Source organism: Fukomys damarensis, unplaced genomic scaffold (assembly GCF_012274545.1).
Source record: "Fukomys damarensis isolate Sample0158 unplaced genomic scaffold, DMR_v1.0_HiC HiC_scaffold_16, whole genome shotgun sequence".
NCBI lineage: Eukaryota > Metazoa > Chordata > Mammalia > Rodentia > Bathyergidae > Fukomys > Fukomys damarensis.
In genome coordinates, this window is record NW_022900928.1 from 89,003,057 (window position 1) to 89,016,106 (window position 13,050).

General features: G+C 47.7%; 1 protein-coding gene across 1 annotated transcript in view; it reads right to left on the reverse strand.

Moving 5' to 3' along the window:
* The window catches only part of Znf775 (zinc finger protein 775), a 36,211-nt gene that overhangs the window by 22,521 nt on the left and 640 nt on the right, over positions 1 to 13,050 (reverse strand). The window contains exons 2-3 of the mRNA XM_033763965.1: positions 6,068 to 6,152; positions 44 to 867 (exon numbers count right to left, since the gene is read on the reverse strand). Coding sequence (XP_033619856.1) covers positions 44 to 867; positions 6,068 to 6,098 — 855 coding nt within the window. The 5' untranslated portion in view covers positions 6,099 to 6,152. The remainder of the gene's footprint in view (positions 1 to 43; positions 868 to 6,067; positions 6,153 to 13,050) is intronic.

Here is a 13,050-nt window from a genome sequence, read left to right on the forward strand (position 1 = left end):
CCCTCTGTGTCCCGAAGCGCCTCCTGCAGGCCAGTGCGCGCACCCTGGCGGTCCCGGGCATGCGCTCGCTGATGGATGCGCAGGCCCACCTGGTGGCGGAAGCAGCGCTCACACTCGGGACATGAGTGGGTGGCGGGCTGGGAATGGGTCTTCTGGTGCTTGAGCAAGTGCTGCTTCTGACTGAAGCGCCGGGTGCACTCTGAGCTGTGTCCCGAAGCGCCTCCTGCAGGCCAGTGCGCGCACCCTGGCGGTCCCGGGCATGCGCTCGCTGATGGATGCGCAGGCCCACCTGGTGGCGGAAGCAGCGCTCACACTCGGGACATGAGTGGGTGGCGGGCTGGGAATGGGTCTTCTGGTGCTTGAGCAAGTGCTGCTTCTGACTGAAGCGCCGGGTGCACTCTGAGCAGCAGAAGGGCCGCTCGCCCGTGTGGTGCCGCTGGTGGCGTGCCAGATTGGGCTTCTGACTGAAGCTTTTGCCGCACTTGCCACACAGGTAGGGCTTCTCCCCGGTGTGGGTGCGCTGGTGGATTTTCAGGGACGACCACCAACTGAACCTCTTCCCGCAGTCCACGCATACAAAGTGACCCTCGCCCACAGAAAGTGCCGGGCTCAGTGGGCCCATGGCTGACCCTGGGGCCCGGCCGGCCAGCCTCGCATCGGGATCAGGGGGAGGGGCCCACCCTGGACGCCCGGGCTCCTCCTGTGCCCCCAGAGCCCATGGCCGGCCCATGGTCTGGCATGACTGGAGGCCCTGTTGCTGGTGGCAGATGTTCTCCTTGTCTTTCTCTGGGAGTGTGGCCTGTCCCACCAGTGTCTGCAGCAGCCGCTCTGGCTTCTCTTGCTTGATCTTCATCACCAGCCCATCTCCTGCCGGGGGCAAAAGGAGAAGATGGGGCGAGGTCGGCAGCTGCTGATGGGGAGAAGGAAGGGGAGAGGGGCTCTGGAGGGAAGGTAGAGTTGTTAGATGGGGGAAGAATTGGAAAGAAAGGGAGTAGGAGAAGGAAGAAAGAGGCAGGCGGAGGTGTGGGGAGCAAAGCGAAAAATTCAGGAAGGATACGTGGCTGGCTCAGGTGCCAAGGACATGAACAAGGACAGGTCCCCCAACCAGAGAACTTTAAGGAAAAGAGCCACAGGAAGTCTCCTGGGAGTCCCCAGGCAGCAAGGATAAAATGGCCAAGCCTCAAAACAGAGGGCACCCCTAGTCCCTCAGTAGTTAGGGTGGTAGCCATGGTGCATAGAACTGCTAGGCCCTCTACTGTTTGCCAACCACCCTTTATTCAACAAAAGCAACAGAACTGAGGCTTTAGTACCCAACACTAAGGTGTTATGCTGCCCTTGTGTTAAACATAATCCACTTTACTCCCGAGAGTATACCACACACTGCTCGGATCCAACTCTCACACCTGCAGTGCACAAGTCTACAGAGGTGCTTTGCCTGCCTAGCTCAGGGACATAGTGAGCCATAAAGAAAACATCTTCTTTAGACCCTAAAGAATATAAACCATATGATTCTGCTTATATAAAGAGTAAAAACTGGAAAACTAATCCATGAGTTAGAAGTCAGGGTGATGGCCATGTTAAGGGCATGGGTTCTGGGGTATGGGCAATGCTGTCCCCTGGTGTGAATGCTAGTTACATGGATGCACTCAATAAGAATTTACAGAGCTTACAATCAATACACTTGTCTGTGTGTGTGTGTGTGTGAGTGTGTGTGTGTGTGTTATATTTCAATAAAAAGTTCACATTCAGCCAGGAGTGGTGGCAGACATCTCTGTAATCCCAGCACTCCAGAAGCTGAGGCAGGATTACTATGAGTTCAAGGCCTGGACTACATAGTGAGGTCAAGGCCGATCTGAACTACATGGAGAGACACTGTCTCAAAACAAAACAAAATAAAAGCTTACACTGAATAAAAAGGCAGTGGAACAATACAGTTGAGAAAAATCTCTTAAGTAACAGATTTTAATATTAGGAAGACAATAAAACAAACCCAAAGTAGATGGAGGTATTGATAAAGATAAAAACACAGATTATAAAGGGAACTCATAGGTACTAAAAGGATTCTGAAAAATCTTAAAATGTTATGTACAGACTTTATATCAATATATTTGAAAATCTATATGATACACCATTTTTGCAAGAAAACAGAATTAAAACTGACTTAAAAGTAGGTAGAAAACCTGACTTTATAATAAACAATCAGAAGAGGGTTGGGCCCAGGATTTAGTTCAGTATACTGCATCTGCCTCTCAAGTGCAAGGTCCTAGTTTGATCCCCAGTACTGGAGTGGAAAAAAAAAAGAAGAGAGTGAAAAGAAAGCCAAAGTTCCACCACAAAATGGGCAATAAGCCACATGACTATATAAACAGATTCTATTACGAATTCAAGAAAAAAAAAAAAGAATTCAAGAAGATATTCCCAGCATCTAGGAATTTTATTTTACTGAAGTTAATTTAAATCTAAATTTAAATTTAAACAGACATATGGGCTAGCAGATACACACTGGATAGCACAGATTTAGGAAAACTTTGTGCCAATATAAAAAAAAAGACGTATCTAGAATATATGAAAGACTCATGGAGATATGATGAAGAGATTGAACCTCACTAGTCAGCAAAATGCAAAATAAAGAGTGTAGCATCTTTTTACCAAGGAGAGTGAGAAAACTAGACACTCTCCCTACCTCACAATATGCATGGAAACTACCTAAGGGGAGAAGGGGAGAACAAAGATATCTCAAGGTATATCTGGTAGCATCTCCTTCATAATATAAAATACTGTGTAGCAACTGAAAAGATTGAGAAAGAACTATTTATGCCAATGTCAAAAGACTTCCAGAACATTTTAGGAGAAACCAAAAAGCAGGGCTGGGGATGTAGCTCAGTGGTGCCACACCTGTCTGGCAAGCTCAATGTCCTGAGTTTGATCCCCAGTGGGAAGTGAGGGAGAGCAAAAAAAAAGAAAAAAACAAACCAGTATGAATCATCTGATCTGATTTATGAAAAGTAAAACTTGATGTCTCTAGCTGCTTATGAACCTTGAGAGGTCAAAGGGGAACTTCACTTTCTGTGTTGTTTCAGTTTGTGTGGAAATATTCAAGAATTAATGATTTTTTAATTTTTTTAATTTATAAAGAAATAAGGGAGGGGGACCCTCACTTCTAGTCTGGTGATCTTTAATTCTAGGTCCAAAGGAGCCACCCCTTCCATGGATGGTCTCAGGGGCCACTATGGGGGAGGGGACCATGGGAGAAGCCTTAAGGGACCTGGTTTCCTCCTGGCCAAACAACTCCATCTGCCTCCTCTAGGGCTTGGTCATGAACAATCATTTTATTAAGAGTCATAATTTGAAAAAATAAGACTCATAATTTGAAAACAAAATGGCAGCTTAAATTACATATTAGCAGGAACTAGATACCTCAGTGTAATGAGTGTAACCGATTATAAGAATGTTTCTTTTAGCTGCACCCAACAGTTGACCAACAGGAGTACTAAGGCACTAGGTGTCCAAATTGGTAGTCTGAAGCTGAGCGTGATGGCGCATGCCTGTAATCCCAGCACTCGGGAGAGGCTAAGGTAGGAGCATGCTGAGTTCAAGACCAGCCTGGGACACACAGTGATGTTCCAGGTCAGTCTCAACTATATAGTGAGACCCTGTCTCAAAAAACAAAATCAAACAAACAAATAAATTGGCAGTAAATACAAGATATACTCAAACAGGAGGGGACCATGTCCCCAAGTGACCCCATAGCTATCAATGTCCCAGAGCTCCCCTCATCTCTGCTTTGCCTGGCTAAACTTGGCCTTAATATTGACCAGAGCCTGCTTCCTCCAGATCAAAAGATGTCCCTGTGCCCAAAAGCCTGAGGATACCAAGACAAAGTCTTTTTATGTCCACCTGCAAAGGACTCGGGGCATATACAAGCCCAGCACAGATCCCTGCAGGTCCCGAAACTAGGGTGTACTTGAACCCAGGCCTGTCCCAGAGTACAGTCCCCTATGTATCAGTTATTGATACTCAGCTTCTGGCTCACAAGGAATGCTCCTCAATCATAAAAAAACAATGTTTTATCTTTCATTTCATTGATTGATTGTGGTACTGGGGATTGAACCACAAGGCCTTCACACTGACCTCCATCCCAACCCTTTTCATTACTTTTCATGTTGACACAGGTCTTCCTAAGTTGCTAAATTGCCCAGGCTGGGCTCAAACTTGTTTTGTTTTAGTACTGGGTAACAAACTCAGGACCTTGCACTTGCGAGGTGGGTGCAGTGCCACTGAGCTAAATCCCTGGCCTCTGGGCTCAAAATTGTGATCCTCCCAAGGTGCTGAGATTAAAAATGTGCACCACCACACCTGGCTGATGTTTTAAATTTAAATGGTTTGGGTAAAATAAGAAGGTGCTAAATGGGGATTATTACTCAATGGGTTTGGAGCTCTTGGGGTGATAAAAGAAGATCTGAAAATAGATGGTGGTATTTCACAGCATTGTTCATGTGCTTAATGCTAAAGAACTGTACATTTGAAAACAGTCAACATGGTGAACTTTGTTATATAAAGTTTGCCATGATCCTAAAAAAACACATAAAATATATAAATACATAAATATGAATAAGTATATAAATAATATATATAATACATGTAGTACATATAATATATAAACATATAATAAATTAAACAAGAGGCAGCGCAAGGTCCTGAGTTCAATCCCCAGTACCAAAAAAAAAAAAAAGAGAGAGAGAGAGGCTGAGGATGTAGCTCAGTAGATGAACTCTTGCCTAGCATGCTGGAGGCCCTGGGTTTTACCCAGCACCACCAAAACTATATAAATAAAATAGATACGTTCTCAATTATCTGACAAACACGGCCCTCGAGAATGAGCCACTCCATAAATCCAGCCAGGTAAACAGCTTAAGGGGCTGCAAGAACATAGCTGCTGCCCAGTGCTGGCCCCTGAGCCTCTAAGTACCCTAGTAATCTAGGATTCAGGCCAGGGTTTCTCAAACTTTTCCCTAAAACCAAAGGCTTGTCTCAGGAGCTTCCCTAGAGAGGACAGAAGGGCTCTGATGGCCTCTGTGTCTTATTTCAAGCAGAGCTGCCCCCAGCTACCTAGGGAAAGGGTCCTGCTGCAGAAGCATTTGGCATGCATGCTCTAGGATTTCTGGTAATTACTACAATGTCTGTATCCTGTAGAAGCTGGGGTTCCAAAATGAGGCCAAGCTGTGACAGCCCAGCCATGCCACCACCAGAGCATTGGTGTCAGGCCCCAGCCTGGAATGGATGTTCCACACATCACACTGCTGCCCTTGGAGCTTGCCAGGAACATTTTTTCCCCAGTTACTGCCTGATTTTTGTCTCAGTCTTAGGGCTACTGCAATGATTTTCCTGGGAGAGCAGGTGGCTTTCCCCAAAGAGCAATGGAGCAGGGACTCTAGGATCCATGGGGCAACTTCCAGAGTCAACCTTTGCTGAAGGGCAGGACGGTGAGGTGGGCTGGGCCTGTTCTTAGACCCAAGGACACAGGGATAGGGGCTGTAGAAAGAACAAGGAGAGCAGCTCACAGGGACCAAGGCTGCTGGCAGAGGGCTCAGACCAAGAGCACATGACCAGACTGGAAAATTTTCCATTCCAGGAACACTTGCCTGGGAGACACAGGCTTCAAGCCAGTAAAGACCCTGAACTGTGGGTGACCCCAGGAAGCTCTAAAGGCCTGAAAACATTTTGCTGACCAACAAACAGCTTGCTTTAACCTACTTTCCTACCCAGGGTGCTAGTTTGCTGTGTTGAATTAACAGAACCCCCCCTTAAGTCCTCACTCTAGACCTTAAAATACACCTCGATTTCTACCCTTCCTGACATATGTGTGATTGGGCTTTGCCATTTTTTTTTTTCCCCTGAGGCTTCTGTCCTTCTTCTGTACTTTGGGTGACCTTCAAAAGTCCTGGTCCCCACCCTGAAACTGTACATTCTAGAAGCCACTGGGCAAAGCCAGCAGCTTAGTCTCAGCTCTGGGGGGACAAGGCCAGGTGGGCCTGGAAGGAGAAGAGGCCCCTTCCCTTTCTCTTACCTGTGCTGTCACCAGGCCTGCTGCTCTCCATCCCTGAAGGTCTGCCACAGCGGCGTCAGCACTGGCTGGATCCCTGCCCTGCCATCTAGGGGTGAGACAGAAGTGAAGAAAGAGAATTGGAATATAGTACGAGGATGATAACAGGTTCCCTAGGCCCTCTCTCCACTGTAGAACACGTCATCTTTTTTCCACAAGCTTTTCTATCAGTTCAGATGTGTGGGGAGTCTCTTTAATTGCACACATACCTGCTGGAAAGGTAAAAACAGCCTAATTCCTATTATGTGAAGAAATAGGCTAGGGAGGACCCTGGACAAGCCCAGAGTCACAAAAGTGGCAGGAAAGCAAAAAACCCAGGTTCCAAACTCTCAGGATAGAGCTCACACCCCACATATTCAACATCAACATATTGGTGTGAGAAAAACAGGACATCTGAGAGCCAGGGACCTCCAGGAAGGGCTAGGGTGTGGCTCAGTAGAACGCTTGCCAGGCACATGCAAGGCCATGGATTTCATCCCTGGCAGAGCCAAAGAAACAGACAATCAAGCACCACTGGAAAGCTGAGCTGCCCTTGAGTTTTCTAAGCCAGTGGCCCTTTTGAAAGTCCCCACCCATGTTCCAGTGCAAGCCCTTCCAGGGTGTGTCACCGCCACCCCAGGACCAGAACACGGCAGTTCACCAGTCCCTACTTGACTGACTGAACAATCAGCATTTATTTTATGGCCAAGCTTCTGAACATTTCCTGATTGATTCTCTTCATGCTTGGAAGGCAGGCGGATAGGTGATGTTACCTTCCTAGAGTGGCTACCCCCAGCCCCTTGATACATGATTACAGGCCTTACTCCACCCACCTAGTCCCTCTGACCTCTGAAATGCCCTTCACTTGTTTGCATGATCCCTGCCATCAGAGCGCAGCACTGTTCATATTTGGCAATGAACCCCAATGCCTAGGACAAAGCTCGGCATGCAAGTGAGGGCACTTAACAAATGCATGTGGCATAATACACGTGCTGCCTGGCTTTGAGCTGCAGCCCAAAGACGGGCTCACTGTGCCTACTACCTTGATGTTGCCATCACTCCTAACGGCACAGTGGGGACAGTGGGTTTCCTCACAGACACCCATGCTCCCCTTCCTCCCTCCCCCAGATCCCCTTCCTGAATCCTCTAGGGAAACCTACCCAAATGGGAAAGCTGGGCCCTGAGCAGCATTGGTGGTGCACACACATAACCCCAGCATGGAGCAGGAGAATCATGAATTTGAGCGCCAGGTTGGGCAACTTAGGGACTTTGAAAGATTGTTTCAAAACTTTTTTTTTTTAAAGGGCTGGGGCTATAGCTTAGTATGAAGACCCTGGGTTCAATCCCCAGTATGCAAAAAACATCAACAAGAAAAAAACTAGACCCTGACAAGAAGCAAAAGAGAGGTGTAAGAATCTAAAGTAAAATAATTTTCATGGGGGCAAAGAGGTAAAGGAATGCCCTCCTATTTTTCAGAGTACTTTCTTTAGAAAAGTTTCTTTAGAAACTTTTAATTGTTAAGTCTGACTCCATCCTTTTGAGCCATATAAAAATCTTCTGTAAAGCCTCGGCCAGCTTTACAAGGCAGGAATGTCTTCCAGGACCACCTGAGAGCCACTGTTTTGAGACGCAAACACACAGGAAACCAGGCCATCTCTCAAGAGGGCAGAAGCCTGAGGCAGGAACCTGGCTCCAACTTGCAAACTTACCTCCTGTCATAAAAATAGGAGTTTACGGGCCGGGGATTTAGCTCAGTGGTTCTGCTGCCTATCTTGCAACCACAAGGTCCTAAGTTCGGGGGGAAAAAATGGAGTTTATTTTTCTTTTGGATAAGGGCAGTTGCCTAACAGATGGTCACCCAGTTCCCAGGTGAGTTCGGGTTAGCGCTGTGATGTCCTCTTGCTGGAGGAACAGCTATGGTTTATCTTGAGAACAGGTGTGCCAGGGTGGCCTCTGCCTGGTGATCACCCAGGTGCGGGTCGCCTCTGGTTGCAGACTGCCCAACGTGACATCACATTCTGGTAATACTTACACAATTTCATAAAATAAACCAATTTTCTTTCTCTCCTTTTGTAGAGAACATTTCTAGGTTGGCAAGGGACTGATTTCAATTGTTTCCCCAGCAGGGGTGCCCAGTACCCCTACTGTGCTTTCTCATGGACATAGGGTGCAGAGGGGCAGCAGGAAGAGGGAGGTGAGGCCCAACATGCCAGGCTCAGCAGGGGGATGGAAGGGATCAGGCAGCACCCGCAGCTGCTCCTTGACCACCTCCAGCCCCGTTGCAATCTTTTTTTTTTTTTTTTCTCTCTCTCCCTGGTACCAGGGATTGAACTCATGCCCTTGCACTTGTGAGGCAGGTGCGGTTCCCAGTGTGAGCTTTTGCATCCTATGCTATTGGCCACCTCCCAACATGCAGAATTAGCATCCACCTAAAGAGGCTCAGAGGACCACAGAAAGGTGCCACCTCAACATTAGGAGACTCAGGTACTCAAAGCTGGGGCCACAAATCTGGGACGAGGTCAGAGAGTCAGAGCAAAGCCTATGCAACACCTAGGGGTACCTAAACTAAACCTAAGAGAGTCTTGCCTTATCCACTCTGGCTTCCAAGAGCTGACAGGACCTCAAAGTGTTCTCTAGTAATGCCTGGTGGCCTACCTTGTCCAAGGCATGAAGGAGAGCACACCTATGTAGGAGCAGGACCCAAAGGGACGAAGTGATAAATGAGAGGGGACACACAGAGGACAGGCATAGGGGTGCAGCCATGCTTCTAGGGACCCACTTCCATCTGTGTCCTCAGGTGGGATGAGTCTTCAGGCCACACCCTGGGAATGCCAAGCCAAGCCAGTCCCTCTCTGTGGATGCCCTCTGCGGTCCTTCATGCCACTTTCCCTCCCATTCTGCCTCTTGCTCAGGCACCCTGCCTGCCCTTCAACCCCACCCTGACACATCACACAGTGGGCAGGAGAGACACCCAGGAAGCAGGCTGCCCTGCAGAACCCAGAAGTGATCAGGCTGGTGCGCCTTCTGCACTCCCGTATCTGAAGACAGCCTCATCTATCACAGGACCAGACCCTGCCTCCCACAAGAGTCTCAGGTCATTCAAGTCACCTCCCACTTTTCCCCACCTTTCCTCACTGGGCCAAATTGCAATTGGGATGAGAAGCCCTCAAAAAGAAGGCCCAGCTGCCTTGACAACTGGGAGCTGCACAGAGAGGAGCAGGTGGTGAGGACCAGACCAGGCGGTGACAAAGGGGCTTCAGTGTCAGCAGGGACTTGACAGCTGGGGTGAGGCACAAGTCCACAGACCAGGGAGAAGGGGCTCAGGGACCTGTCTAAGTCTCCCTACTTGTCCCCAAATCACAGTGCTGTCCCAGGAAGGGAAGTGGGTGGTGCCCACACATCCACTGTCACCAATGAGGTAGGAGAGTGTCTTCACCAGGAGCTGAGGCCTCACCTGACTTTGGTTCTGCTTTCCTTGCACATCCCCCTGCCAGCCATGTCAGCAACCGACAGATGAGGGCAGCTGGGTCTGCACCCTTGGGCCACCACCTGCTGGGGACCAACTGTGCCCAGCACTCAGCACATATCACCTACATCACCCTTCAGCTAAGAAGACCATGGCTCAGAGAAGTTAGGTCATTTATTCAAGGTCACACAGCCAGTATGTGCTGGAGCCAGGACCAAGTTGTGGGACCCTGTTCCAGCCAGGTGTTTTCTTGGTGACCTTGTCATCTCTAAAGAGACAGTGATTTACTCAGTTGCTGCCTACAGCCAAGGCAACCTTCAACTACCCTTTGATTTCAGGGTTTTGGCTTCTAAAGCTACATGAACTTATTTAAATTCAAATAAACTAAACTTAAAATTAAGTTTCTCAATGGAAATAAAGTGTTTGTAAATGGGGAGGGGAGGAGGAGGTGAAGGGAGGGCAGGGACAAGGGGAAAAAAATGAGAACCAAGACCTGTCATGTAAAGGTACAAGATCCCAATAATGAATGTAACTGTACTGTATACCCTAAAACGTACCAATAAACTCAATTTTTTAAAAAAGGAAAAAAAATTTCAGTTTCTCATTCATAGCCATCTGTGGCCAGTACTACACAGCCAAGGTCATTTCTGTCTTCCCGGAAAGCAAGCTTCAGTGAGGCAGAAACCATGCCCTGCCCAACTCTGATAAGCAGGTGTTCAATCTACACAGAACTAATTAAACAAACAGTGGACTCTGAGAGGTCACTCCTATGGCCCAACATTGTCACAAACAAATCCCTCAGGATGAGCCAATTTCCCTGCCTGGGAAATGGGTTTCAGTAGCAGCAATGGTGTTTTCACTTTAAATATATGACTGACAGGACACGGGAAATACCAGTGCACTCACATGCCCAGACACAATCCTGTCTAAACCCAGCTAAATAAACAGAAGTTCAAAAATGCAAAAATACTGAGACACAGCTAGGTAAGGTGACCCATGTCCGCAATCCTAGCACCATGCAAGATTGAGGCCGGAGGATCAAAAGTTCAAGCCCAGCCTGCAAACAATCCTGTCTCAAAAATGTAAAAAAGAGGGGCCAGGGATTTAGCTCAGTGGTACTGTGCCTGCCCCACAAGCGCAAGGGTCCTGAGCTCAATCCTCAGAACAAAAAAAAAAAAAAAAAAATTTTTTTTAAAAGGAGAATAGAGGCACACTGAAGATGTAGCTCAGTGCAAAGGCCTTGAATTCAATCCCCAATATCAGAGAAGAGCATTCACATAACATCTATAATGTGTCATAACCATTCTATTTTATTATTAATGCTAATCTCCTATTGTACCTCATTTATAAATTGTATTTTATCATAGATGGGTATGTATAGGAGAAACAGTAAATACAGGGTTCAGTATTATCCATGGGCGTCTTGGAAGGTATCCACCAAAGATGAGGAGGTATAATGTGTATGTAAGTACAGAGAATAGGAGACAGATTTTAAACTTCACAGACACTCTAATACGCTGATGGCAACCATGTCAGCACAGCTCCTTCCACAGCACTCATGAAAACAGGGGTGAGTCTGTCAGGACAGTGCCCTCAAATACCCAAAGCCCAAGAATCAGAACTCAGGAGGCAGGGGCTGAAGCACCATGTCCACGGAGAGCCAGGAAGCTCTGGGCAGTCACCTGGGCTTGGGGGAGGGTGGCACAGGCCTTGGTGGGGGACTGCAGAGAAGTTAGTGTGGGGCAGAAAGTTCTGGAAAGACAACTAGACAGTGCTCAGCAAGCCCAGCACAGCACGAGAACCCCCAGGGTTTGGCCTGTGGTATTCAGCACATCAGAAAGAAGTGGGCCTTCCTTTGGCCACCCTGGGTAACTTTCAATTGCCACAGGCCTTGAGTGTCAGCCCAAGTCTCCCCTCAGAAGCTTGCAGCCCATGGTGAAGGTCTTCCCAGACACACACATCAGGCACACGTCACACCTGAGAGTGGGAATCTGGAGCCCTGAGTCCTAGGCCACCTGTCACTAACCTGCAGCTTGTCCCTGACAAGTCACTTCAGCTCTCTGAGCCTCAGGTTCCAGAAGGCTGGTAACTTTCAGTGTCTTTCAACTCTCTGCAAGAGTTTGTTACAAGACTAAAACGAGACTGGTCTGAAGGGAAGAGGGGGGTGAAGAGAGGGCAGGGGTATGGGGAAAAAATGAGAACCAAGACCTGTCATGTAAAGGTGCAAGACCTCAATGATAAATGTAGCTATACTGTATACCTAAAAAGTACCAATAACTCAATGAGAAAAAAAAAAAAAACAAGACGGTCTGGAATCATGACCCTTGCAGAACCCTATAAACCAGGTAGCGTGTTTTCTCTCCCTTTCTATGAACACCCATGCCCACATCTTACAAGCCCTCTTTGCAAATGTCCCCCTGCTGCTTAGCCTTCATAAACCATGAGTCTTTTCAGCCATTTGGAATCCTTGTAGGCCCTTAGTGGCCCACAGTAACCTCCAACTCCATTGGGCCTTGATGAGGAAGAGGGTTGGACACAGCTTTCACTGTGGTCCTGTCTGTAGTCTTCCACCGAACAGGGCAGTTTATGTCCCATATCTGGACACTTTTCTCTACCCTGAAAGCTCCACATCTTTCCCACCATAGAATGCAAACAGCTTGCACCAACATAGTCCTACCAGTGCCATTTTAATGAGTCCCAGTATTGAACCATGTGAGTTCAGGACTTACTATTTCTCACTGGGAGGACTTCAACAATTTTATGGCTTAATTTGCTTCTTTTGATTCATCTACCACCTAGAACCCAAACCAATTTTTCTGAAATTGAAATTTGGACAGTACTCCTTTATGTAAAAATAATTCACTTTTGGATTTACCTAAAAATTTCTTGGCAAAGGCACTCAAAATCTGGCTTGTGGTTACCTCTCTCCACAGCACCCCAACATACTCCATCATCTCCCAATTACAGCTCCTGTCATATCCTCCTATTCAGGTCCTGGGATGGCCTTGCCTGGCTCTTCCCATCTCAGCCCAGATGAGGAGCACTTTGCCCCGGAAGCTCTGTGGGTCCACCAGGCTGCTCACAGTCTGTTCTCTGTTTGACCTGAGTGCCATCCAACCCTGGGCAATTCCATGGAATAGCTGTCATCATTGGTGCTCCTGTCTCCACAGCCAGATGACAGGTGTTGTAACCAGGGATGCTCCTCTCTCCCCAGCACCAAGTACTGTGTGCTGTACACCATTACTAAATGTGGTTGTAAGGGAGCATGGGGGGGGGGAGCAATGCAAAACAGAGTAGAAGCACGTTATCATAGAACCTTGGAGGTAAAAGAAGACAAATGCTATATCTTCATCTTATTGATGAATACCGGAAATCCAAAAGGACATAAACAGTAGAACCTGGGCGTCACTAGTCTTCAACTCAGGGATTTTGACCACACCCAGCCCCAGCCACGGCTGGACTCCATCTTGCCCTAAGGGTTGCAGGAGGCAGCATCTCTATA